The sequence below is a fragment of the Buteo buteo genome, chromosome 3 (genome assembly GCF_964188355.1).
Source record: "Buteo buteo chromosome 3, bButBut1.hap1.1, whole genome shotgun sequence".
Taxonomy (NCBI): domain Eukaryota; kingdom Metazoa; phylum Chordata; class Aves; order Accipitriformes; family Accipitridae; genus Buteo; species Buteo buteo.
Genome location: NC_134173.1, coordinates 41,280,753 through 41,308,067, shown reverse-complemented (window position 1 = coordinate 41,308,067; position 27,315 = coordinate 41,280,753). Strand labels below are relative to the sequence as shown.

Below are 27,315 nucleotides of genomic sequence, written 5' to 3'. Positions count from 1 at the left end.
CTCAGTAACAGGTGATCAAAACCAGTTTTTGTTGATCCATGCATCCTACTGGCCACGTACAGCAGCTTGTGCTTCCAATGAATACCACAGACCTTAATATCCCATGTACTTTCTCAATAAACAATTATTAATTCTGGACAAAACCGCACATTTCTGGAATGTCTTGTATACATGTTCTCAGTTTCTGTTCAGATTTTTACATTTTTAAAACTCTAACTGTACATATTCAATCTGAGTAATAGTCTGCCACTTCTTTAATTCTGAAAATATCACCAGAAAAAATGTACCTGTCATGAGAAAAAGCTAACAATGTGTCATGGTTTGTGTGGCAAGGGTTTTTTTGGTAGCAGGGAAGTGGCTGCAAGGGCGGCTCCTGTGAGAAGCTGCTGGAAGCTTCCTGGGCTCCAAGTCAGACCCGCCTCTGGCCAAGGCCAACCCCATCAGTGACAATCAGCCTCTGCGATAACAGATTTAAGAAGGGGAACCTACAGTGAGTAGGGGATTGGAATGTGAGAGGAACCCCTCTGCAGACACCGAGGTCAGTGAGGAAGGAGGGGAGGAGGCGCACCGGAGGAGGGGATGCCCCTGCAGCCCGTGGTGAGACGGCAGGCTGTGTCCCCCAGCCCACGGAGGGGAGCGGGGGAGCGGAGGCCCCCGAAGATGGCCGGGACTCTATGGGAAAGCCCACGCTGGAGCAGTCTGTGACTGAAGATCGGTCCATGGAAAGGACCCACTCCAGGGAAGTTCAGGAAGAACTGAAGCGCACAGAAAGGACCCACGCCAGGGAAGTTTGTGAGGAACTGCAGCCCGCGGAAAGGACCCACGTTGGAGAAGTTCATGGAGAACTGTCTCCCATGGGAGGGACGTCACGGTGGAGCAGGGAACGAGTGAGGAGTCCTCCTCCCCCTGAGGAGGAAGGAGCAGCAGAGACAAGGTGTGGGGAGCTGACCCCAAACCCCATTCCCCGTCCCCCTGCACCGCCGGGAGGAGGAAGGAGAGAGAACCGGGAGTGGAGCTGACCCAGGAAGGAGGGAGGGGTGGGGGGGAAGGTGTTCTAAGGTTTGGGTTTACTTCCTAAGATCCTTGTTTTTGATTTGTAGTAAATTTATTGATTTTGTTTCTTCCCCAAGTTGAGCCTGTCTGTTGCCCATGACCGTAAGTGGTGAGTGATCCCTCCCCGTCCTTATCTCGACCCACGAGCCTGCCTTCATATTTTCTCCTCATCCTGCCGGGATGCCGGGGCAGGGGGAGTGAGCGAGCGGCTGCATGGTGCTTTGTTACCGGCTGGGCTTAAACTGCAATGCAATGGTACTGGACACAGATAAGAGGACTGTCTCTCATTATCCACGAACCGGATACTGGTGATGCCACACAAACAGATAAAACCTGATGCATACCCAGGAAAAGAAAGCTTAACCAATATACTACTTTTGGAGCTTATAGGATGTGGATGCTTTTTTTTGTATTGACTGTTTGAATTAGGTCATCACAGCATCATCAGCCTTAAAGATAATCACCTTTTATGTAAATTTCTAACTTGCTGAATGCCTCGTGTGGTTACAGGATAGCCCCAAAATGGACAGAAAAACTTCCTAGTAAAAAGCTTCCTATTCAGCCTGATTTCTCCAAGCAAGAAAATACGATCTATAAAGTGGTCCTAGTTGATAATTCAATTACAACCACCAAAATCTCTGCTGAAGTACTTCACTCAGGGCATTCTGTCCCTTTTGCTCAGCTTCTGCTATATGGATTCCAAATAAAAGTATAGGTTGAGTTTCTCTAAGTACACTGAATCTCTGAGTCTCCTAACACAAACAGCCCAGCAAATCCCAGCTACATGGCACACTCAAGCTGTATTTCCGTGCCTCACCCCTGCTCCACATGCTGTATTTACGTAGTCTGGAGATCACTGCATTCTGCCATTCTGTGTGAGATGTGGGGTCTACAGCACTGCTAGGAAGCGGTGCACACACAGTACAACCAGGAGGGAGCCACTCACATGAGCCTCGCTCCTAGCCTAAGAGATCTAGGAAGTGTGTTCATTTGATTTAGTTCATCTCAGACTTGCAAAGGAGATAGAAGACTGTTCTCACATGTGCAGTCACTTCAGTGAAATTGCCTATATATATACACACATGAACAGGCTCCATGTCATATTAAGTAAACACAACTAAAGCATCTTTATATTCATGGTGAATGGGAAAGTGTTATAGCTACATTTAGATACAGTATCTGAATCCTAAAAAGATAGCTGTTTGGTTCCCAAGTCATTTGGCAACTTGATTGCAATTAAGTTGATGCATCGTGCTTTGCAAGAGGTGTTTATACAGGTATTTTGAAAAAAAATCAGTGTCCTGGAGGATGTGGATAAATTTATAAGTTGATAGAGTAACAGAGATATTCAAGAAACACTTTTGAAGATTCTGTGTTGCAAACTGAGTCTAAGCACGTACCAAATCCTCTCCTCTTTCTTTCATGGTTGTCTCCTTGGTGGCAAACCCACTGAGAACACCAGGAGCTGAAAATTTCACCAAATCATAGGATGCTAAAATACTAAGACATGGCTTGAAGTTGGGATGGCTGCCTCAGACCTCACACTTGGCAAGGTTTAGCTCAAACTCACTTCTACTACCAGCTGCTCAATAGTATAGTGCGAAATAGTAAAAATACATCAACACAAAATACTCCTACTCTTTCTTTTTCTTACCTAAAGGTACCAAGAGTCTAAGAGAGCCAAGAAACTTAACAGTGAAGTGGGATTTGTTAAAAACCTTTGTAGCCAGTTCCAGACAAGGCCCTATACAGAAGCAGACAAACCTGTTTTTTGTTGTATTTGACGCCATCTCTACCACATTCCTTTTTCATTTCTTATTTTTAAAATGTTGAGTTTTTAGACTTCTAAGGCATCTCTTTAGCTTTTCTACTATTAACTCCTGATGGCACTATTAATTAGCCAGTGCTCAAACACCCTAGTTGAAACTCTGGTCCGACAGCAGATGATCTGCAAACATCCAGTATTCAACTTTAAAAGACCAAAGAAAGTATTATTAGTCTCCATTTACAACGCAGGCACAAAACAATGGCTACTGCAACAGGTGACAGAAAATCTGTGCAGACCAGGAAAAGAATCCCAGATCTGACTACAAGGTCCTATTTTCTTTCAATACCAAGGTTCCAAACATCATTACTGATTAGGATATTTTAGCCTGCGAATGAAATTAGCTCCAGAAGATGATGATGCATCATCTTTCCCTGGTTCTACTTTGTGCTGGGTTCACCTTGAATACATGAGGTTATTTGTGGTCACATTTGAGATCAGGATTATATTTCATCCCAGTATCCTTCCACCTTAATTCAGTTATTCAAAAGATAGTGGTTTGCCAATGGCAATTCCTTACTTTCTTAGGTAGGGGAGAATACATCAAAGATGGGGTTGCGGGTATATTCTGTACCATTTCATGTTGGATCATTCGCATGAAGATCCAACACAGAAAACCTGCTCATTTCAGTGACTCAAATGGCCAGTCATAAAAGGGAATCAATGCATACAAATCCCACAACCTATTTAGTATAGACCTTCATATACCACAAACCATAACAGTACACAGGCCTCAATGAAATAATGACTGGAATTTATACTGGTTGAGAATAAACTGTAAAATCATACATTAAATCATCTCCCCATTTCCAAAACAGCATTCACTAGCAGCATACATGATTCAAACCATTATGGCCTTCCCAGTAGAAGTTTGATTTATTTTTTCCAAGCTGGTATTCATAAACCTTCAGCAGAACCTGACACCACAAGTTTGCCTAGCAGCTGGTTTTGCTTTATATCTCAACATAAAAATACACTATGGCTTTCTGGCAAAGCAACACAAGGAAGTTTATTAACCTACCTTTTCTTCTCTCTCGTTCCTTCAAAATAGCCTCCAGCCATTCTTGCTTCTCTTCAGGGGTTTTCGCCATGCATACAAACCATTTGTTCTTTGCTGTGTTGTGGATCTTCCAGCCATTAATAACAGTGTGGCCGCTGCTGTGATAGTCAGCTGGGAATAGATAAAATGGCTTTAAGGGCACCAATTCTTAAAAAAGCAATAGTTGTTTAAAATTATTAAGAACTCTTATCATTACACATAAAGCTCAGGAAATACAGAAGACTAAAAATGAATTTAAAGTTATCTGTGCTGCTTGTGAACCATATTGTAACTTAATAAGCTGTACTTTTAACTTTTAGTAAATAATGTCCTTTTTAAAATGTAACAGCAAGTTGCCTAGCATATGGAAGAAGGTATAAACTCGACACTAAAACAGGCAGAGTCCTATTAAAAGAACAGATCACGGTACTTGGAGTACTTTTGATCATGTTAAACTGTAATAAATAATTCCTTAAAAAAGCAGCATTGTGGTTTTGCCCCTTAAATTACTCAGAGCTGCTGTGCTGATTGAATGATTTACTATTAAATTTAAAAAAAGGACTAAACATACAATGGGAAAAACACAATTTCCATTTGACAAGTAAGTAAATCATATATATTTGATGTATCTTTACTGGTTACCTGAATAAAGAAATATCTATACTTACTTGTTTAAACAAACTGAAATATAATACAAGATTTACTCTGATTTGAAAAAAAATGCATTAACCAAATGCATAATTTTTGAAATATGTTCCCAACAACTCTATGTTGCACATTATAGGAGAGAGGTAATAATTGCTGATGTTCTTAGATATCCTGAACTTCTGACTCTTAACATGTAAATGACTATGCTATAAAAACCAGACAATTTACTACTTATTACTCTTTCTTTAATTCTATAATATTTGATTTTAACATGCTAGTCCACAAATCTTATTCAGAAATTAGCTAAACAAACTTCCTCTCCAAAACTAACACCCTTGAATATCCTTCACTAGGATTACATGCCTTTCCTGGGGGAAAATTTGTGAGGCATAAATTCCTCATGATAACAAATATATTTTTTTGCATAAAATACAGATTAAAACTAGAACTAGCAACTACTGTACAAAATATTAAGAAAATCAAAGGTCAACATTTTCTCACCACAAACTTTCATTAAGAGGAAAGAAAGTCCTAGGGCCAGCCCTGAACTACTACAATAACTACAGGGCTTTCTACTTTGCAAATACTTTTTCATAATTCAGCCCTGTTTTGTATAATGAGATGGGATTTTCCAAAACTGAAATGCTTGCTGAAATGCTTGCTAAGATTTATCATAAATCTCAGCAGACATGCTAGTATCCTTTCAATAACTCTGCATTTTAATTAGATGGAAAGCAGCCAAGCTTTGTATACTGGGCTGGGAAATGTCAGGAACTACTAGAAAATCATGAGGCTGATGGCTAATTTCTAAACCAACAAAACTTTCTAGTACTGAAAGTGTATAAGAAAGTGCAAGCAAGTCTATGACGGGGAAAAAAATGAAGTAGTTATTTTTGCAACATCACATTTATACCACTTATTTATCATATATTTATTCACATAACCTATGTGTAATATCCTTTGTCCCTTTAAAAGCACTGTTTCTTGAAAACTAGCCATCGTATCATTCATGCACTGTCAGAAAATCAGAGTCAAAAGTCAGGGAAAAGAAAGAAGCCTCAAACAAGCTCTCAGCTGACAGACTGCAGCCCTTAGGAGATAAGAGGCAGGAGCACTACTGGAGGAAGGAAGGTTAAGGTCCCTTTGTACTATTTAAGCATATACTTATAAACATTGCAATATGGCACTAGCTGCACCTTTTTGTTTATTTATTAAGTTAGTGTTAATACATATAAAACTACAGGGTGATATTTTTCCTGTGGTCTTTGTTACCATATATCTATCATCCCAACACCCATGTTATGTAGGCAAATATTATGATCTCTAATGCAGTGAACCCTAGCAGTTAAAATTGTGGCCAAAAACTTAAAAAATGATGGCTCAGATTCACAAGCAGATTTAGATCCTCTCATTTCACTCCAGACAGAAATTTGATGTAAACTTAGTAGTTTAATTCAGAAAAAATGGCTCATCCAGCCACTTGAATATCTCAGTGTAGAAAGGACATTTTAAACATACAGTGTCCTTGGCATCTGAAGGTCTGTAACTGCAGGGCCAAGAGGGCTGGCAGTTTGACCACATTTATCTCATGCCACTACAAACTGAATTCTGTGAAGAGCCCAATCACCTAGGTAGGTACTAAGACTGCCTAATGTATGCAGGTGGCAATGAGGTCAGGTGGAGGAAAACGGGTAGCTATAGTCCAATTTTGCAATAGTAACCCACTCCTGTGATGCCCAGCTTGACCAACCTCTGCCTTTAACAGCAACACCCCTGCTTTCTATTTGGCTCTCTGTGTTCCCCATGACTACAATCGTCCAAGGCTCCCATCAGCAACTTCTCCCCAATACACTCATGCCCATAGTCTCCTGAAAAGCATTTCTGCATTACACTATCATCCTATTTGAACTCATACCTTTTTCAGACTAGCTATTGGACAAAATCTGATCAAAAGCTGCAGAAATGCTGGTGGGCCAGCCACGAGGTATGCACGTTCTGACTGGCTAGCTGCACAGGATATATACACACTCTTCACATGAAGGCAATCACAGTTGCCAGTCAGGCTAAACAAATGATTTGCAAACCTGACATGATAGTTACAGAAAGAAGAGGAGCATGAGACTTCATGTTGCTCCATGCGAAGTCTGAACAAGCATGCTTAACAAATCATTAAGCCTCCGACTTCCCAAGAAAAGGTGATAAAAGATTACCTCATCTTCTAATGGTACTTGGTAATACATTAAAGCTTGTCATTTGAACTGCAATATATTGTTCAAAATTCAAGACTCAAACCTTTGAGAGATGCATAAGCAGCAATTTGTTACAGCCATATACAACAGAATTTTTTTCTTCCCTTAAAAAAAACAAACAGAAATCTCTGTATTGAAGTACTCCTAAGTTTCTCAGACTTTAGTTAGGAGCACTGATGCTCAGAAATACCAAGGAAATAATTGCTGCATAATATCAATTTCCTTCCTCTGCTGTATACTTTTTGATACAGTCTCTGGTTACTATTATCATGTAGTGTTTTTTCTATTTCATGCCTCATTTCAAGACAATACGGGACAGAACTAAGATAGTATAAGCAACCATAAATCTGGTATTTCCTAAGTCTCCAGTGCTTGTCTTCCTAAACTGAATAACATTCATTTAGTAGCTGGTGAATGCCTTTAAAAATACACTTTTCTCTCAAAACTGAATTTTAAAAACTGAATAGAGAAAAAACAATACCATCACAATATATCCACCTTTGTAACACTTGCAAGTAGTTGTGTAGCCACATTGTTTTAAGAACACAAACAGTCTGCCCTGATAAGTAATATGCATTCCACTTTAATCAGTGCAATCAAAAAAAGGCAGAGTGCTTCATGATGCTGAAACAAAAAAGAAATCTTACACCAATGGTAATGCTCAGCCCAGGCCTAATTTCATGAAAGAAAAACTGCTTTTCAGAAAAATCTTTATTAATTTCTGTAGGCATGTCATTAGCATGACAATAAACCACACTGGGAATCTGTTTTCCTATTTCCGTGCTTTTACTTACAAACAATGAAGACTACATTCCTACATCTATCAATGCTGAGAGCAAATGCTCTCAGTTACCCTGTTCCCTGGAGCCCTATGGTTCCTTATACCAAGTGAGCAGAGGATCCCAAAATCTACAGTAAAAACCTCTGGAAGTATCATCTAGATTCAAAAGTCCTTAATGTTTATAAAGAGTCCCATGAAGAGTCCATGAGAAAGAGTCATGCATAGATATGGAAATATAAGCACTCTGCACTCAGAGCTTCCACTCTAAATTAAGAGTTATAGAAAGTGATAGATGATTAAGGAGAATAAAATAATACCATACCAAAGAAAGCACATGCAAAGCTAACGTGAATGAGGCTTAGACGACCAGATTACTATACTTGGGAATGAGATGAGACAAAAAGAACGCAGCAGAATAGTACCGGGTTACAGTTCAAACACCAATGACTACAGGAGATGAGAAACAAGACGTCTGGGTGCAACAAATAAGAACAGTACAGAAACCAAGACAGAGGAAAGTTAAAGAAGGGCATCATGATCTGAGTGAAAGAAAAAGTATCATTGTGAGGAGAGTAAATACACTTCTGACTAAAAGGAAGGAAAACAGGTTGTTTTGTTTTTTTTTTAAAAAAAAAGGGAGGGGGTGGCAAGAAAAGGGCAGAAGGGTGCCACAGGCCAGGGAAATAACACAGATATTTCCATATTTCAGAGAGAACCATAGAAAGTAGGGATGAAATAGCAGTAATTACAAGAAAAAATTATTTTAGGATATTGGACAAACTGAAATGGAGAAGGTGGAAAACGTGGGGATGTGAAAAAAAAAGCAGGTAAGAATAATCATAGAATAGTTTGGGTTGGAAGGGACATTTAAAGGTCATCTAGTCCAACTCCCCTGCAATGAGCAGGGATATCTTCAACTAGATCAGGTTGCTCAGAGCCCCATCCAACCTGACCTTGAATGTTTCCAGGGATGGGGCATCTACCGCCTCTAATAATCTAGAAATCAAAATAACCAAAGCATTAACTGATGTCTCAGAAGTGTGGAAAGGAGGACAGATTTTAGAAACGCTGCATATATAAAAATGACAAGATTTGATATGGCTCAGGAGAGCAAGTGGGAAAGAAGCATGATAGCCTCCAGTACTCTATGCAAGGCTATGGGAAATGGGGACATAGCAAAATTTCCTGTGGCTGGAGGAAATTAGACTACTGGTGTCTGGAGTGGAGACGAAGACCATTTGCGCTTAGCCAAATTATACTTGAAGATTCATTGAGGAAGAAAGCAAACAGGCAGGAGGGAAAATGAACAGTGTGAAAGAGATCAAGGACTGGATAGCTAGAACAAGCAAATGAAGAAAGGTAGGACAGATTTGAGAAATACAGGATAGTCATGGAAGGAGGAAGGAAGAAATATTTGCTGAAGTCAACACTAAAAGCGTGGCAATGTGTGGGATCAGAATCAGTGACAGAAAATGTTACAGAATTCTTGGAATACTAGTCAGGAAGAAGATGGTGAGTATAATCCTCTGTGGCCACAGTAACATCAAAAGTTACAAGTAAAGAGATGCTGTCTTAGAAAGTGACATAATGGAAACAGGAAAACTGTCTTTTATTTCTAAAGCATGTATAAGGAAGATGAAGGAAAATAAATGAAAGATAGTCAAATAATACATGACACAAAAGACTGAAACACTCAATCTCTTTTTTGCATTAACAAAGCACTAACTGAGATTTCATACAAATAAAGCCAACAATTGGGTAGGAACACAGGCCAGAAAAGGGAAGCAGCGGGACATAGAATATTGGATAAATTATATTCAAGCCATAGAATCATAGAATCATTTAGGTTGGAAAAGTCAACGAGGCTTGATGAAATTTGCTACAGCATACCCATAGATATCTCTAAATCACTAACTAAATCGGTGGGCCTGGTGAAGGACATAGCCCAAAACAGATGTCAAGGAGGTCTTACAAAAAATGTCTAGTAAACAAAGAGAATGAATCAAGTGTGACACCATGGTGCTCTACCTTATGTTCAGTATTTTCCACTAGTTTTATCAGGAGCTTAAATGGTTCAGTAATAACATTGTTTGTTCATAGAACCAAGGCAAGAAGCACTGGAAGACCTTTGGGGAAGAAGACATGAATCCTAAACGTTTAATAAATTGTGGAAATAGATAAAATTCAGTACAGACAAGAAAATAATTATTAGGACCTACTCTCAGACATTAACACAGTATAAGATATAATGGGATAGGCACCAGTACTGCACAAAAGGATCTGGTGTGGTATTCTGGAACACAAACTGAAAAATTGAAAAATAAAGCTCTCAGAAGAGCCAAACAATCCTGGGATTAGTAAAAAATATCCCATGTGCAGCACTACAGTAATTATTCTGTTCTACTTGGCACCAGTGAAGTTTCAGCTCTCGACCCCTCGTAATCCAAAAGATGCCAACAAACTGAAAAAAAAAAAAAACAAACTCCAAAGGACACAAAAAGTAATAAAAACTTAGAAAACACAACCCATGACAAAAGGTTGAAAGACATGAAAAGAAGATACAGAGGAGAGACAACAGCCTTCCAATAAACTAGTTTGTTGCAATAAATCCAATAGTCAAACTGTTCTCCAAGTCTACCAGTAGAACAAGAAGTGAGCGAACTATTTTGAAAGCAAGCAACTCAAGATTAGAAAAAAAAAAAAAAAAAATCTTCATTTTTAAGAAATATTTAACTCCTATGAAGGATTTCTATGAAGCTTAAGCTGTACAATCCTTGTCATTAATGCTCAATTTTAGAAAGAAACTACAGTAAGAAATGCTTGGAATCCACAGTAGATATAGGGCAAATCTAATGCTATTTTAAAATCAGAAGAAGTAATATATAACTCACAGAAATTTCCTCCAGACCTACGTATTTGCAATGCCACTGCAAGCTTCCCGTATTATTTTTTTTTAGTTTTACATTAAAAAGCCCAAAATGTTTAAATGTTTCAGGTTTTCTTTATTAATTGTAAGGAAATAATAATTGTTAAGCTCGAAGGTTAAACTCAAATTTCTAAACCAAAAATTGACATTTCTGTCAAATTCAATTCAGGAATACTTTGCATTTTCACTTTTCTAATATATGTCAGGAAAATTTCAAGCAATCATATTGCTTGAAATATGATTATATCCCTAAACGTATTAAAAAAAACCCTTTCTTTTTTCTTAAACACTTATGTTACAACATCAGCATTCATAGTGTTTCAGGTTTCATTCCAACAGAGGTAACTTTTCCATTTGCTTTTACAAATATATCACATACCTAAGGATAACCTCTTAAAGAGTGCTGGAATGCTGTAAAGTAAAGTTAAACATATGCGATTTCCGTTGAGCAATAAATGTCACCTTATTTTATTACTCTGTTCATGTCAGCATAAAACAGTCATCTATGACCGCCCAGCTAATAATGTATGAAAGCAATAATGTGTCACAGAAGCAGAGTTTTCATATGAGCATACAGCGCTTTTGAAGTGGCATCTTTTTCTAAGTACAGGGAGCACCCTCCCTTCTCAAAGAAATCATGAAGCCGCATTTGATTTCAGCATCTCAAAAGACTGCTCTGTAAGTGAGCAACACAAATATACTCACCTGTTCCATCATCTACATTCTCTACTTCCATCACTTCCGTGTTTATTCTGCCCCGAAAAAGGTAACGGTGGCCATCTGTAGATGCTTTGCTGTTCTTCAGTCGCCTGATAAAAGAAAGAGCAGATGAGCATGTCATCCACCACATTTTTCTACGTTTCTGCACCGCTACCTGTACATGTAGCATTTATAGACTACTGTAAAAATCAAAATACATTTATACACGTGCAGTTGAACTGTGGAAACCATTGCTGAATGGGACACTGCTGATGCAAATGCAAAGATGCTACCTCTGGTAAGAGTAAGCTGCAAATTGCTGACAGACATGAGAGTTTATCAGGAAAGTCTCACTCTGTAAAAGCTCCGTTCCAACGCTTTGGTACCTATACGCCACTGTCTGCCATCAAAGACAAAATACTGCATTGGGACGATCTTTCCTCCTAACTGATGTAGTCAAGAAATTCAACACAAGGGTAGCATGACTGAAAAAATGAAGTAAGAACACCTTTGGATATAAATCTTGACCTACACACATTAGCCTCATAAATGGGATTTATGCATGGAAGAATGAAGACAACATTCTTCCTTCCTCACATAAGGGTTAACCAAGAATTGTAATTAAGAATTGCTGAAATTTTGTGCCAGTTTCACAGCAATATATTCCAAATCACTTTGCACGGTTATAACTGTTCCCAGTGAAGTCAAGGCCTTTTGAGAGCCTCAGTTCTAGGCAGGTTTTCCCACCTCAGATAAGCCAGGGATGATTTTCTGCCCATTTTTGCCTATAATGATAATTAATACTGTATATCAAACAAAGGCCAGTTCCTGAGTATTAATGATCACCAAATTCTGACCTTCACTCACTCCAGAGACGTACTAATCTTCAGAAAAATACCTTCCTCTCAGTCATTTCTGTCTAATGAGTAACTCTAAGTTATTCAAAAACTGAATAATACATTTAAAAAAAGAAGCTTAACAGCAGCAAGCATAAAGGTTCAGTATCACATATTTTTTCTCTCCAAAGTGAAGTAAATATAATAACTCTAGTGACCTTTTGTTTTCAGTTTCTGTGGTGGGGGTTTTGGTAGTGGGGGAGTACAGGCGGCTCCTGTGAGAAGCTGCTGGAAGCTTCCCCGGCTCCAAGTCGGACCTGCCTCTGGCCAAGGCCGAGCCCAATCAGCGAGGCTGGTAGTGCCTCTGGGAGAACAGATTTAAGAAGGAAAAACTGCAGTGGAGAGGGGATTGGGATGTGAGAGGAACCCCTCTGCAGACACGGAGGTCAGTGAGGAAGGAGGGGAGGAGGTGCGCCGGAGGAGGGGATGCCCCTGCAGCCCTGGTGAGACGGCAGGCTGTGTCCCCCAGCCCACGGAGGGGAGCGGGGGAGCAGATGCCCACCTGCAGCCCCAGGGAGAGAGGAGCCCACACCAGAGCAGGGGGATGCCCCCGAAGATGGCTGTGACTCCATGGGAAAGCCCACGCTGGAGCAACCTGCACCCGAAGATCGGCCCACAGAAATGACCCACGCCAGAGCAATTCATGAAGGACTGCAGCCCATGCAAAGGACTCACGCTGGAGAAGTTCGTGCAGGACTGTCTCCTGTGGGAGGGACCCCACGCTGGAGCAGGGGACGGGTGAGGAGTCCTCCTCCCCCTGAGGAGGAAGGAGCAGCAGAGACAACACGTGATGAACTGACCCCGACCCCCATTCCCCGTCCCCCTGCGCCACTGGGGGGGAGGAGGGAGAGAGAATTGGGAGTGGAGCTGACCCAAGAAGGAGGGAGGGGTGGGGGGAAGGTGTTCTAAGGTTTGCTTTTACTTCTCCTGTTTACTATCCTTGTTTTGATTTGATTTGTAGTAAATTGATTTTGCTTCTTCCCCAAGTTGAGGCTGTCTTTTGCCCCTGACCGTAAGCGTTGAGTGATCCCTCCCTGTTCTTTTGACCTACGAGCTTTTCTCTATATTTTTTTCCTCATCCCACTGGGACCCGGGGGGAGGAGTGAGCGAGTGGCTTCATGGTGCTTTGTTGCCAGCTGAGCTTAAACCACGACACCTTTGTACCTATGAACCCAAATTTAGCAATCCACATTTATACAACTCCACAGCAAAAGGATGCTTAAAAATTACATAAAATATCTCATACCACAAAAATAGGACAATTTTTGTAAAATTTCCAAAATGCAAACCTCCTGTGAGCAACACGCTCTTTACCTACTTGCCATCAATACCTGAAGTATCTTGCCGTCATATGATCAATTCATTTCCCACCATAAACTCTGAAACTATGTTCTAAATTGAGTTATTCTCATGTCTGCAGACATGTCACCATGGTAGTAGCCAATGACACGTAGGACATAATTGCTCAAAACCAAAGAAATCATAGACCTGTCATGTGTTTTGAGATTTTCATCCAATAGTGCATTGTAGCTGGAATATGGCTACAAAAATATGTAACTTAGTGGTGGACAAGTGAAGAGATACCATGTAATCAGTAATTTAATTGTAATTGCCAGACAACAAAATATAGCAAAAATTAGAAATTTTTAAAAGACCATGAGTTTGTATTTAACCAGGCTACATAAAAATGAAACTGAGTGGTTGCAGAAGGCTATCTTCGAAATAAATTCAGTATTCAACACTAAATATAATCATGATGATCTTAAATGGTTCATATGCAACAGTTCCAAAAGTTCTGCAACCTAAGCAAGAGTTGAAACGTAAAAACAAAGGACTGATTCTAGTATAGCTAGTGAAGTATAAATTACCTATCTTCTCACATGTAAATGCTTCCCTGTTAACAGAGTAATCTGTAGGAGGAAACAATACTCTCTGGGGAAGAAGATTTTTAAACCTCCCTCAGGGTTAGCCAGCAGCTTCAGTAGCAACCCACTGGAAAAAAACAGCATTTCTGGTCCACTTCTGTTCTTGCAGAACAAGCTCAGCAGCTTTACAATATAGAGAGGTTCTTATAAGACATTCTTGATCAATAGGGTCGATGGCTACTTTCCACTACTACCACTTTCTGCTTTCTACACCACATACTGAGTCTGATTTTCCCCACATATTGGTTCAGCAAGATCATCTACAGGTGCTACAGTGGATTTTACCACAAGTCTATCACAGAATCATAAAACCATTTAGGCTGGAAAAGACCCTTAAGATCATCAAGTCCAATCATTAACCTAACACCGCCAAGTCCACCACCAAACCATATCCCTAAGCGCCACATCTACATGTCTTTCAAATACCTCCAGGGATGGTGACTCAATCACCTCCCTGGGCAGCCTGTTCCAATGTCTGATAGCCCTTTCAGTGAAGAACTTTTTCCTAATATCCAATCTAAACCTCCCCTGGCACAACTTGAGGCCATTTTCTCTCGTCCTATCACTTGTTACTTGGGAAAAGAGACCCACATCCACCTCACTACAACCTCCTTCCAGGGAGTTGCAGAGAGTGGTAAGGTCTCCCCTCAGCCTCCTTTTCCTCCAGGCTAAACAACCCCAGTTCCCTCAGCTGCTCCTCATAGGACTTGTTCTCTAGATCCTTCACCAGCTTCATCATTCTTCTTTGGACACGCTCCAGCACCTCAATGTCTTTCCTGTAGTGAGGGGCCCAAAACTGAACACAGTATTCAAGGTGGGGCCTCACCAGTACCAAGTACAATGGGGTGATCGCTTCCCTATAATTAGCACAAGAGGAGAGAAAAGGGATATCCATCCCCTAGCCACCTGCTCTTACGTATGACAAAATGAGTATAAACTTATTTGGAAAAATAATTTTTAAAATATTTAAAATAATACTTTTGAATGATGAGTCCTATGCAAAAACTCATGTGAAAAATACCACATATATACTATATACAACAGCAGGCAACAAGGGTTGCTAGTAAGATTTTAACACTGCAATTAAAAATTGGTCTCAGATCTATGCATTTTATGCATAAATTTCCATTTTCTTTGCTGGTTGTATTTGTGTATATATATCTGAGGTTATAACTAGACTACACAACACACAGCTATTGTGGTACACATGTACAGGAGTTCTGGTCTCTATTATCCAACCCTCAAATCTCCTTCCCTCTCATCTAACCCCACCAAGAACAGGTAGCAAGAAGAGGATTAAGAGCACACACTATTCCCCAGACACAGCTAAAGCAGTGGGGGAGGGGGAAATCACTATGGCATCAGGCTGCCTGACCTTTTCATCCTAAAGTTGATGGTGCTGGGTGCTCCCACACGCTGGACTGCATGGCCAGCTACCTTCACCCGAATGCACCAAACGTACATTTTGCTATTAACATTGCACTTGACCATCCTCTCATGTATAGCCTTCAAAAGCAGCTGGGCCAGGATCCATCCTATAACAGGCATGTGACCACTGCCAAGCCAGAGCACTGATCAAAACAAATGGCTATTATAGGTGCAGAGAAAGACATCTTTCACCTGGATGCTACAGACAATCCAGGGCACTGGCAAAAGACAACTGGAAAAACAGGATGAAATTTGACTATCGAATCTGGAGCTACCCTTGAAAATCTTACAGCACTCGCACTGATCCTATGGACACGGCTGTAGTGATGACAGTGGAACCTGGATTTATGAAACAACAGTTTCAGCAGCTGCAGACAGTTTGCTTGACTAGACACTGAGGTCAATGGTGGAGTTTCCTCTGACACCATCCACAAGTGTGCAAAGGCAGAGACAAAGATAATGGTATTCAGCAGTGCTACTGGAGATCATACTCAAGGTCTATCATGTATCTAGGAATTTATCAAGCATCTATCCACTAATATGTATTCAGTAGTTACTCAAAAACATTTTCTGGATCAAAGAGACAAATTTAAGCTGTTTCAAGAAGGATGCCTGACGTAGGAGAACCCTTATTTCTCGGAAGCATAAGAGCACAGAACATTAATTGCAGAAGCTTGTTGCTGAACTAAGGAATTGCTCCTTGCAACGCAGCAAGCAGCAGCTTTCTAGCTGTTTTCCCCAATTAGAAATACAAGGCTTGAAACTCTTCAATCTATAGAGACTTATTTTATAGCATAAGCTACACTACTAATTTGTGTGAACTAAAAATTCAGTCTGTTTACCCCTTCTAGAAGAGCGTGAGGCTATCATAAAACCTGTTGTGGTAGACTGACAAAACAGATTCTTTCTCCCTGCACTTCACCATTTGGATTCTGCATTTGTATAAAATCTTTCCAACGTTTGAATTAAATACACTTCTCTTCGGATGATAGGTCTCCTCTAAAAATGCTGACTTTTATATTGCAATTAACTGCAGTAGACACTTCGGTGTTGTTCAAGTATTCTTATGAAACAGCACACAGAGGATTAGCTCTACTGTGAGAAAAATCCATTCTTTTTGAAAGTATAAATTAATCATTTACCTGTGCTTTTTTTTGCAGTAGACCAAAAGGTTATCAAAAAGAAAAAATATCCTCTCTTGGATATTTCCTGCTGAAATTTTCAGTAGTAGTCCACTTCGCAGCATTTCTGTGCACGTGTCTGTGATGTTGGACCCCTAAAATCAATTGGAAAGAGATTATTTTTTATTCTGTGAGAACTGAAGGACTCTGCACCAATTAAGGAAAAGTTTCTTATACAAACTCACAACCATAATGATTCTCTGGAAACACCAAGAATAAAACTCATGGTAATTTATTACATTGTAATTAAATAATAATTTCTAATGATGCTTAACACCAGCTTTGTACTCATTTAGTATTGCCGTTAACTACGGGGGAGGGTTTGTGGCTTTTCTGAATGGATAAAGTCTAATCACTAAAGTTTCCAAATCATATTACAGCTGTGCATGAGACCGCACCTGAAAAATCAGGCCAGCTTTACACAATAAATCTTATCCTCAGTAACTTTACCATTTAGTCAGAAATGTCTGAAAATGGGGCTGTACAAGACATAATCTATGGCAAGATGAACTTTGAAGCTGAAGCAACCTGGAACTTGAACATCATTAAGGGTATATACTTCAACACTAAATCAAGCTAAACACAAAATCAAAATCCAGCAAGATTTAAAACTCAGGCAAAGCTAACATACAACTAAGACTATCTAGTATACTTCCTCCTAACATACTCTGAAGACATCAGAATTTTGCTAAGCTTTAAATGTTTGGGTTGAAACATCCCATGCCTCATTTTTGCTTCAAGGCAGATCATTCTTTCATGTGAAAAGGCGGCAGGCATTTTCATAAAGGTTAATGAAAAAGAAGCAACTTTAACAAAGTATAACACTTTCCCCAAAATATTTCTACAAAAACATCATGGCATTTCTATGCTTTATAAAGAGAAATTTACCTCTCAAGGAAGCCTGCCTTGAATTCAGAGGTGTATTTTGCTATTCAGAAAAGTCATGCTCCTGTGGGACAGAGGTCCTGTCCATATGCAATATGCATCCAGCCATGCAATCCTACTGACAATTATGTGTGCTGGATGCATCGAGCATACACCCATGGTTTGAAGAGTTTCCTAACTTGAGGCAGTCAACAGTCAGCTTGCAAAACCTGCAAAATCCAGGACTTTGCTTTAATCTACACATGTTCTGAATGACTTATGCCTACAATAGCTGTAGTTACTTCCTCTTCTTGATCTAACCACAGTACCCCAAAGAAAAAAATGCGTTCAATTAAGAGCCAAGAAGCAATCATGGGTTCTGCTCTCAGCTCTTCATCTTACCGTTCATCCTTTGTACATCACAGCCCAGAATATTGAGCAATAGCTCAGACTGCTCTAAGGAGAATGCAGTCTGTTTACAGAGATGATAAGAGAGATTGCACAACCATCACACTAGAACGCAGTTCAGGTCTCTAAATAAAGCAGCTTCAGTATCAGCATTAACTAACCACTCTTGTTTCCATTTAGGATCAAATGAGCCAAAAATGAATGTCACCTATAGCCACTACACCATACTTCCCTTTCTAAGACAGCATCAGCACCAGAAGCTGGCATACCAATTTTACACTTTTATTTGAAACCAAACGCTGAAACACCTTAAAACACACTCAGTAATATAAATTAAGCATAAATTAGGGCTGCACTTAATGCTTGCTGACCACAACTACCAAAAAGCATATCATTTCTTTCCATTCTAATTCATTGCTTTTGTATATTAAAAAGAGTAAACAATATGTTTTTGAAATTTGCTGGAATAGTACTTAGTAATAATTTGCATTTTAAAAGGCTGGATATTTTTTAAAGGTTTTTTGTTTATTTTTACAGAAAACTTCAGCTTTGCTGGAAAATTGGGGGTTTTTTGTAGGGAAGCCAAAAAAATTCAGTTTAAGGCTTCAAAATTGAATTGGCAGTTTCAGCGCTCTATGAAAGGGTGTATTTTTTCATAGAAAGGGTTTTATAAAAAAAAAATTTCTCTTTTTATTGTAAAATTTCATTTTCACTGTAGAAAAATACAACCTTTTCCCAACAGTCCTAGCAAAATCTGCTACTGTGCCAGCATCATGTCATAAATACCATATTTTATACATATTTTAAATGCATATAATTCAGGCTACCTGAATTATCAAGATTCACCTCATTCATGGCTCAAGTTCAACATTACAATATGGCAGTGAGTATTATCTGTATCACATTACTATCCTTTACTATTGTTTTCATTTTTCTCCTTTTCTAATATAAACTGCTAGATGATGAAAAAAAAACATTCTAGAGACACTTTTTTCCCTTGGAGACCTCCCATCCAAATACTGAACAGTGTTAACTTCACTTATCGGATACCTTTTGACAAGATCACAACCCATGCTGGTGTGGCCGCAGGTCAGTGAATTTTGTTATTGCTGTTTTATTTGCTGAAGTCCAAGGGAATAAGATAACAGGATCAGAAGTCACATCTGGCTGTCCTACATAACACTGCTAGTGCAGAAAAATCCCCTGCCACCCCCTTGACTATGTTACACTGTTAGGGTCAGCCTGTTCATAGACTTTGGGTGGGCATGGAGCTGAAAGGGAGAAAAGAGGAAAGGCATATTATGTGAAAGCACTGCTGTCTCTACACCTGGGGTAAACATTCCTCTCCACCACATCCCTGAGGGATGAGAAACATGCCTGAAGAAGGATAAAGCAGGGAGCACACAAGCACTGCCATATCCACCATGCAGTTCGAAGGAGGGCTGACTATAACAACGCTTTCATGAAGGATGTAGCTACACCTTGAACCTCCACACAGGTTTACAGCAGGAACACTAAGCTACAGTTGATACCCAGCCCAGTAGGATAATTCATTTGTCCAACTCCGAGCTGTCCCCCTCATAGGGGAAGGTTCGAGGCTGCAGTAATGGATGAGAGGTCACCCTTGTCCCAGAAGCAGGTGAGGCTATCTATTGCACAGCTAAAACTGTACTACACTACCTACAAGCAATACTTTTGGAACAAATATTACCAAAACCTTCTAACGCAAACACATTTTCATTAAATGTTTGAATCAAAACTACCAGGGAAATCTCAAATATGAGCAATTTGAACGTGAAAAGTAATTCGCTATTTCAAAGTTTTCATTCATATGTACATTTATACTCAGTGCTTGCAAGGGAAGATCATACAGTTGCTCAACCTATATGTAAAATCACTACTACTATGCTACAATTCATGTTTCTATACATTTAAACTACCTGCAATTAGAGCTGATGGGGTATTTTCACTGAAACCAGCATTTTTGTAATATGTCAATTTGAAAATGCCATGTATTTGTATTGCGTTTGCATGGCAAGGCTTTGTTGGGGGGGGGGGGGGGGGGCTACAGGGGTGGCTTCTGTGAGAAGCTGCTAGAAGCTTCCCCTATGTCCCATGGAGCCAATGCCAGCTGGCTTCAAGACGGACCCGCCCCTGGCCAAGGCTGAGCCCATCATCAGCAGTGGTAGCATCTCTGTGATAACATATTTAAGATGGGGAAAAAGCCTATGCAACAGCAGCTGGAGAGAGAAGTGAGAATATGTGAAAGAAACAACCCTGCAGACACCAGTCAGGGAAGAAGGGGGGGGAGGAGAGCAGAGATTCCCCTGCAGCCTGTGGCACTCTTCGCTGGGTAAAAAACTGGCTGGATGGACGAGCCCAGAGGGTTGTGGTGAATGGAGTTAAATCCAGTTGGCGGTGGGTCACAAGCGGCGTTCCCTAGAGCTCAGTATTGGGGCCAGTTCTGTTTAATATCTTTTTTAATGATCTGGATGAGGGGATCGAATGCACCCTCAGTAAGTTTGCAGGTGACACCAAGTTGGGTAGGAGTGTTGATCTGCTTGTGGATAGCAAGGATCTACAGAGGGATCTGAACAGGCTGGATTATTGGCCGAGGCCACTTTTATGAGGTTCAACAAGGCCAAGTGCCGGTTCCTGCACTTGGGTCACAACAACCCCATGCAGCACTACAGGCTTGGGGAAGAGTGGCTGGAAAGCTGCTTGGCAGAAAAAGACCTGGGGGTGCTGGTTGACAGCCGGCTGAATATGAGGCAGCAGTGTGCCCAGGTGGCCAAGAAGGCCAACGGCATCCTGGCCTGTATCAGAAATAGTGTGGCCAGCAGGAGCAGGGAAGTGATTGTTCCCCTGTACTGGGCACTGGTGAGGCCGCACCTTGAATACTGTGTTCGGTTTTGGGCCCCTCACTACAGGAAAGACATTGAGGTGCTGGAGCGTGTCCAGAGAAGGGCAACAAAGCTGGTGAAGGGCCTGGAGCACAAGTCTTGAGGAGTGGCTGAGGGAGCTGGGGCTGTTTAGTCTGGAGAAGAGGCGGCTGAGGGGAGACCTTATCGCTCTCTACAACTGCCTGAAAGGAGGTTGTAGTGAGGTGGGTGCTGGTCTCTTCTGTCAGGTGGCTGGAGATAGGATGAGAGGAAATAGCCTCAAGTTGCGCCAGGGGAGGTTTAGATTGGATATTAGGAAAAATTTCTTTACCGAAAGGGTTGTCAGGCATCGGAACAGGCTGCCAAGGGAAGTGGTTGAGTCACAATCCCTGGAGGTATTCAAAAAGCACGTAGACAAGGCACTTCAGAACATGGTTTAGTGGGCAAGGTTGATGGCTGGACTCGATGATCTTGAAGGTCTTTTCCAACCTAAACGATTCTATGATTCTATGGTGAAGACCAAGGTGAGACAGGCTGTGTCCCTGCAGCCCACGGAGGTCCACGGTGGAGTAGATCTCCACCTGCAGCCTGGGGAGGACCCCACGCCAGAGCAGGTGGATGCCCAAAGGAGGCTGTGACCACGTGGGAAGCCCTCACTGGAGCAGGCTCCTGGCAGGATCTGTGGACCCACGGAGAGAGGAGCCCACGCTGGAGCAGGTTTTCTGGCAGGACTTGTGACGCCATGGAAGGGACCCATGCTGGAGCAGTCTGAGCCTGAAGGACTGCACCCCATGGCGGGGACCCACACTGGAGCAGTTTGTGACGAACTGCAGCCCGTGGGAAGGACCCACGTTGGAGAAGTTCATGGAGGACTGTCTCCCGTGGGAGGGACCCCCACACTGGAACAAGGGAAGAGTGTGAGGAGTCCTGCCCCTGAGGAGGAAGGATCGGCAGAGACAAGGTGTGATGAACTGACCCCAACCCCCATTCCCTGTCCCCCTGCGCTGCTGTAGGGGGAGGAGGTAGAAAGAATTGGGAGTAAAGTTAAGCCCAGGAGGAAGGGAGGGGTGGGGGGAAGGTGTTTTAAGATTTGATTTTATTTCTCATTATTCTACTCTGGTTTGATTGGTAATAAATTAAACTAAAAACTAATTTCCCCAAGTCAAGTCTGGTTTGCCCATGATGGTAATTGCTGAGTGATCTCTCCCTGTCCTTATCTCGACCCAGGAGCTTTTAGTTATATTTTCTCTCCCCTGTCCAGCTGGATAGATAGTGATAGAGTGGCTTTGGTGGGCACCTGGCATCCAGCCAGGGCCAACCCACCACAGTATTGTAGAAACAAACCTGTTTTAATCATCTTCCAACAAAACATATAAAGGATTCAGTTGGAAAAAACTGACCTGCAAAGCAGGCTTATACTGTGAATCTAGACTAGGTTTTCCTCCATCTATCCTACTGAATCATTGAAGACTCCAAACATCTAACTCTAGAGCAGTCCTCTCCTGTGGGTAGCACTGGCACCAAGGAATGTGTTTTTTCAGGATATTTGGTGTGGAAATGAATACCCCATAAGATCTCAGAGCCTGCAGGCTACTTAGGTAAAACTGGCTTTTAACAACCTTTGGATGCCAGTCAGTCACCTATCATTCCACTAAGGCAACAGCTCAGGCAAGAGGTCTGAAATGTGGGCTACCATGACTACATCACAAAATAAATGCGTTTAAAATGCATGGAAAGGAGACTATATGCAAGACATTTAAAACAATATCCCCCTCATCCTTAAGCCACTAAATACCCATCTCTGACATTATAAATAACCTTTACTACTGTAAGATGAAAAGCAGCATTTGTTGGTTTGTTACAAAAGCTACTTACCTACATATTCTGGGTAAATTCCAGTCAAACATCGAGGCCTGACCGTACTGATTCAGTGGCCAGCTCGTTAACAGTGATAAACATCAGAAATGACAGATATTAACTTACTCTTCAGTACTTGTACATGGGCATAGGAAACAGAAATAAAATAGGGGAAAGGGCTAAAAATTCTGGAGTTTAAACCAGATATCTCTATTAAAATACTACTTGATGATATGGTGGAACAGAAAGGAACAGAATACCCCATGCTATTGTCACTAACTTGGCCTGTGACTCAGAATGGGTTGTTTGGTTTCCAGTTTACAACAAATGCAACAATTTTATTTTTCCTTCTCTCACTAAAACATCCACGCAAATTTTACTGACAGACTCCTTCAGCTGCTGAGCCATTCTCCAGCTGAGACAGCCACCTACACAAGTTCTGAATTCAGGCCAATAAATTTAACCACTTAGGAAATTAAGGGAGAAAGTCATTGTACTCAAAATTTTCTTTCTTGAAACAGATGTTCAATTTTTCCATGAATCTGTATTTTTATCATAACAAACACAAGCTTCTTTTTATGACACTTATGTATAGGAATTCAAGTCATGCTTTGATCAGATTCTAAAAATAGTCTTTATTTTTTTCTCTTTCCTTCTAGTTGGGGCCAAGCAATGTGCTAAGCATTTCCTTCTGGAAGGAAATCTCCAACAAGTTTGCCTCTTTATTTTTAGGCGATGCATAAAACCAGATGTTTATTTCATTATATCCAGTCTCATACATTGCATTCAGAGATTTTTTTTTTGTAGCTGGGAATCATTCAAAATACTGTTAGCTCTTATACACATTCTGCAACTCTTACCATTTCAAGGACTAACTGTATATTATGTTTGAAAAGGATGCGCATATTAAGATCAAGGCAATTTTGCCAGATTAGGCACCCTGTGGTTGCCATATGATAACATCAAACCTGATCAGCTAAACTAAAATAAACACCACATAATTCTACTGAAAACATACTATTTTAAGACAATGGCAGTATTTCAGAGTTCAAGCACAAGTTAAATCCTAAAATTAAATTGGGGGGGGGGCAGGACGGGACACGACAACACAAAACAAAACCAAAAACAAAGAAAACAAACAAAAAAAACCACCAAGGTTGGAAGGAAATTACTATGTTACAGTTCACAGAACACATTCTGAGCACAGAGCGAATAAGTCTGTTTCACATGCTTCTGTCCATATTGTTACCCTTCCTTATTGTTACCTTCGCTTGTTAATGTATTTCCAACAGCAAACATATTTACCACTGTATGTCTTACTAAGGACTCCGAAAAAACTTAATGCAGGAAAGTGGATCCCCTTTTAAGGGTTAGAGGTTTGAGGTCAGTTCTTAACTCACTTAAATGACTAATAATGCATTGAGTTAATAATACTGGAACTTTATACTTGAGTGTGTTCATTAAGATGGATTTGACAAATACCTGTAAGACTCAGGCACTGAAAGCATGTAGAAGAATTTTAATCACTACAGTTCAGTAGAAAACTTAATTGAAAAGTTCAAAAGAATAGGAGTAAACTCAGTGATAGGCAATAAGGATTATTCAACAAATTTCATTGCCATAAAATATTCAGCAACGTAAGCACTTAACTTGCTATTGCTTCTATCATGAAGTTATTGCACAAGCATGTCTAATGCGTTTTAATATTCCCATATACTAATCTTTCCAAGTTATTGCTGATGACAGCAAGTCCAAGCTAATTACAAAAAGAAAATTATTTTCACCTAGTCTAAACAAGCAGCTGTTAAGCTATTTGCTTCTTTTGGAAAGCGTTAGGTCAACCAGACCTCCTCTCAATTACAACTTTTAGAGGTTTACTTCACCTAAGTAGTCCCTTCTTTTTCAAAATCCTATGAACAATATCATGGCATGAGTACACACTCTCTGTCATTTGTCTTTAATGCCTTTTTTTTTTTTTGAGATTGAGGATTATGACTAAATGCAGAAAGGCTTATCTGAATACAGACGAGCAATTATATAGCTTTTGTACTTGCTAAAATTCCTTCTCTTGAGGCACAGTGAATTTTTGTGGATTGTGTTATAGTGACAGTCCTGTACCAAAAGACTACAGTGCCCTGAACTCTGGCATAAGAGGACTTCTCTGCCCTAAATTATACCTACCCCAATTACAGAAATGGAAGAGTGGTTCTTGAAAATGCTGCTACACAGGAAAAATACCTTAGGTGACACATTTCAAATCCTACAAATGAACTGAAGAAACACAAAAACTTTTGATTAAAGTAAAATTAGTTGCTTAATCCACGCTTAGAAAGAATCAAACCTTCCTACACTACTCAATTAACAACCCCCCAAAGGTATGCATACGTCCACACATCAGGAGATTTCATGTGGAGCAGACAGGAAATAATTTTGCAGTGTCACGGGCAGTATTCAGGGGGTTCTTTGTTCTGTGTAATTTTTATGCCTTTTTCAGATAGTGGCTTGTTCTGCTGAACCCTTCTGGAAGCAGGGTGAGATTGAATCCACTGCTGCAGAAGCAGAGTGCATCCTTAGGCACAGCAAGTTCAAGAAACAGCAGGTGTGGTAAGCAGGAGATGTAGGGAGGGAACAGAGCTGTGTAGAAACTCTTTTTTGTTTCTGCTGTTTTATCTATTACTATGAATATCCGCTTAAAAGTTGACTCTTCTAGTCAATAGTCTAATTTTTAGTTGTCAGACTTCTTGGGGAAATCTGACAGTTAAAGTTCAGACAGGTCTATCTCAAAGCTTTCTCTGATTCACTGTCCTATCAGTGTCCCTCACCCTTTCTTTTCTCTGCACTGTAAAAATGCCATTTCCCACTACATAGCTGAAAGATCGGGTCTCAGTCTATCAGACTAACGTGCAAAAAATACATTATTCTTGCTAACTTTTCCTGCCAGCAAGCCTTCCACAAAGCTTAAAGGGATAAAATCTCTTCCTCTAGTTCTTAAGCAGCTCTCTTAGGAAGTAGCACATTCGAGCAAAGTATTCAAAAAAAGCAAAGAACTACTTCCATGTTGAAGTAAAAACCTTGTGTATTATATTCCAAACTGACTTTTTAAAAAATGTCTACATTGCTTGATTTGTATTTCTTTTACTGGGAGTTCACTTGTGTTTCCCTCTCACCTCAGTGCCGGCAGCTGAGAAATTTCAATACAGAACACCTAAGGCAATTTAATGATACACTCATATCTACAACTATTTTTCTGTATAAACTAATTACAGTGCTCAAAATAATACAAAAGGAAGATTTTGGTGCTACAACTACTTGATCTTCTTGTTATCTAGAGGAAAGGATGGCTCTTCTGGTTACTATGGAAAACTCTAACTCAGAGACAGACCTATGGTTTCTTCACAAAACTAAAGCATTAAAGCTCTACCATTTGCAAACAATTAAAAAAACCCAACAAGTCTTACACAGATTCTGTTGAACGCATTTATGTTAGTTTAGCTCAGCCAATAGTAAGGGACTACTACAAGCTGACAAAAACTTGTAGACTCAGTGCTTAATCAATAATAAATAATCAAATTTTTTTCAACCAGACAAAATGCTATTAGGCAGGCATTGACAGCAGTAAAATCAGAGAAGCAGTTATATTAGGATTTATAGATGTGTATATGTGCACACATACATGTTGATGTAAATGATCAATGTTCTAAGTCAAACCCTAAATATTTGCCCTCTTTCCTGGAAGCCTGCTATTTTATACAACGATGCTCAGTCACAGACAACACTTAATTTACAGAGTAGATACCAAATAAAAGCTGTGATTTCACAGAACTGAGGAGGTGACAGTACCTCAGGATCACAATAACAAGTGCAATATATGCTTGTTGAAAACTGTTACTCCCTCCTCAATAAACAAAGCAACAAATCTTACAACAGTACCTCCCATCCTTCAACATGAGACTGCCATTCTTCCAAAAACTCTAGTTTTTCCATTTGTCTCTTGGCTTCATTTATGTTGGAACAGACAGCTTTCATGGCCTGGAGGGCTTCCATTAGTGCCGCATAGTCACTGTGCTTCCTTGGAGTCCGCTTCAGTAACTCCTATTTAGACATTTTTTAAAAAAAAAAAAAAGGAAAAAAGAAACCTGTCTTTGATTTCTAAAGGTACATTACAGGAGACTTAAATCGACTAGGATACAAAATCAAAAAGTAGCCATACTTCTTTTTTACCAGGTGAAAAAATAGTAAACCCTCCAGTGTTGTGTCCTAGTAGGACACTAAAACCCAGAGAAATATATTACTAACAATAAAAACAATCACAACTTAGGAACAAGTTTGCATTTCAGCTACTTTCTTCCCCCAACAATGTTTCTTCATGTTGAGCTTCATTTTTTGGTGGGTCTTTTTTTGTTTTTTATATTCCACAGGATAGAACTAATCAACAGCAAGGATAATTCTGACTAAAAATGTTAGTTTACTTATGTCAAAATTAACACCTTCCTTTCCTGCAACTTAGGGAAAAAACTATGCTCCTTTAGCTCCACACTATTGTTTAATCTAGTGCAATACACCAGAGCACTGAACAATAGCTTAGGTGACTCACTGATTTCAGATGGTTACTGGTAATGGCAGCCATACTAAAGAACGAAAGTGGAGTTGCTAG

General features: G+C 40.2%; 1 protein-coding gene across 2 annotated transcripts in view; it reads right to left on the bottom strand.

Moving 5' to 3' along the window:
• Positions 1-27,315, bottom strand: part of PREX2 (phosphatidylinositol-3,4,5-trisphosphate dependent Rac exchange factor 2) — a 189,535-nt gene that overhangs the window by 104,605 nt on the left and 57,615 nt on the right. For both annotated transcript variants that reach the window (XM_075023413.1, XM_075023414.1), the window contains 4 exons: positions 26,592-26,753; positions 16,612-16,745; positions 11,227-11,330; positions 3,900-4,049 (listed from right to left, as the gene is read on the bottom strand). In XM_075023413.1, the coding sequence (XP_074879514.1) occupies positions 3,900-4,049; positions 11,227-11,330; positions 16,612-16,745; positions 26,592-26,753 (550 nt within the window). The remainder of the gene's footprint in view (positions 1-3,899; positions 4,050-11,226; positions 11,331-16,611; positions 16,746-26,591; positions 26,754-27,315) is intronic.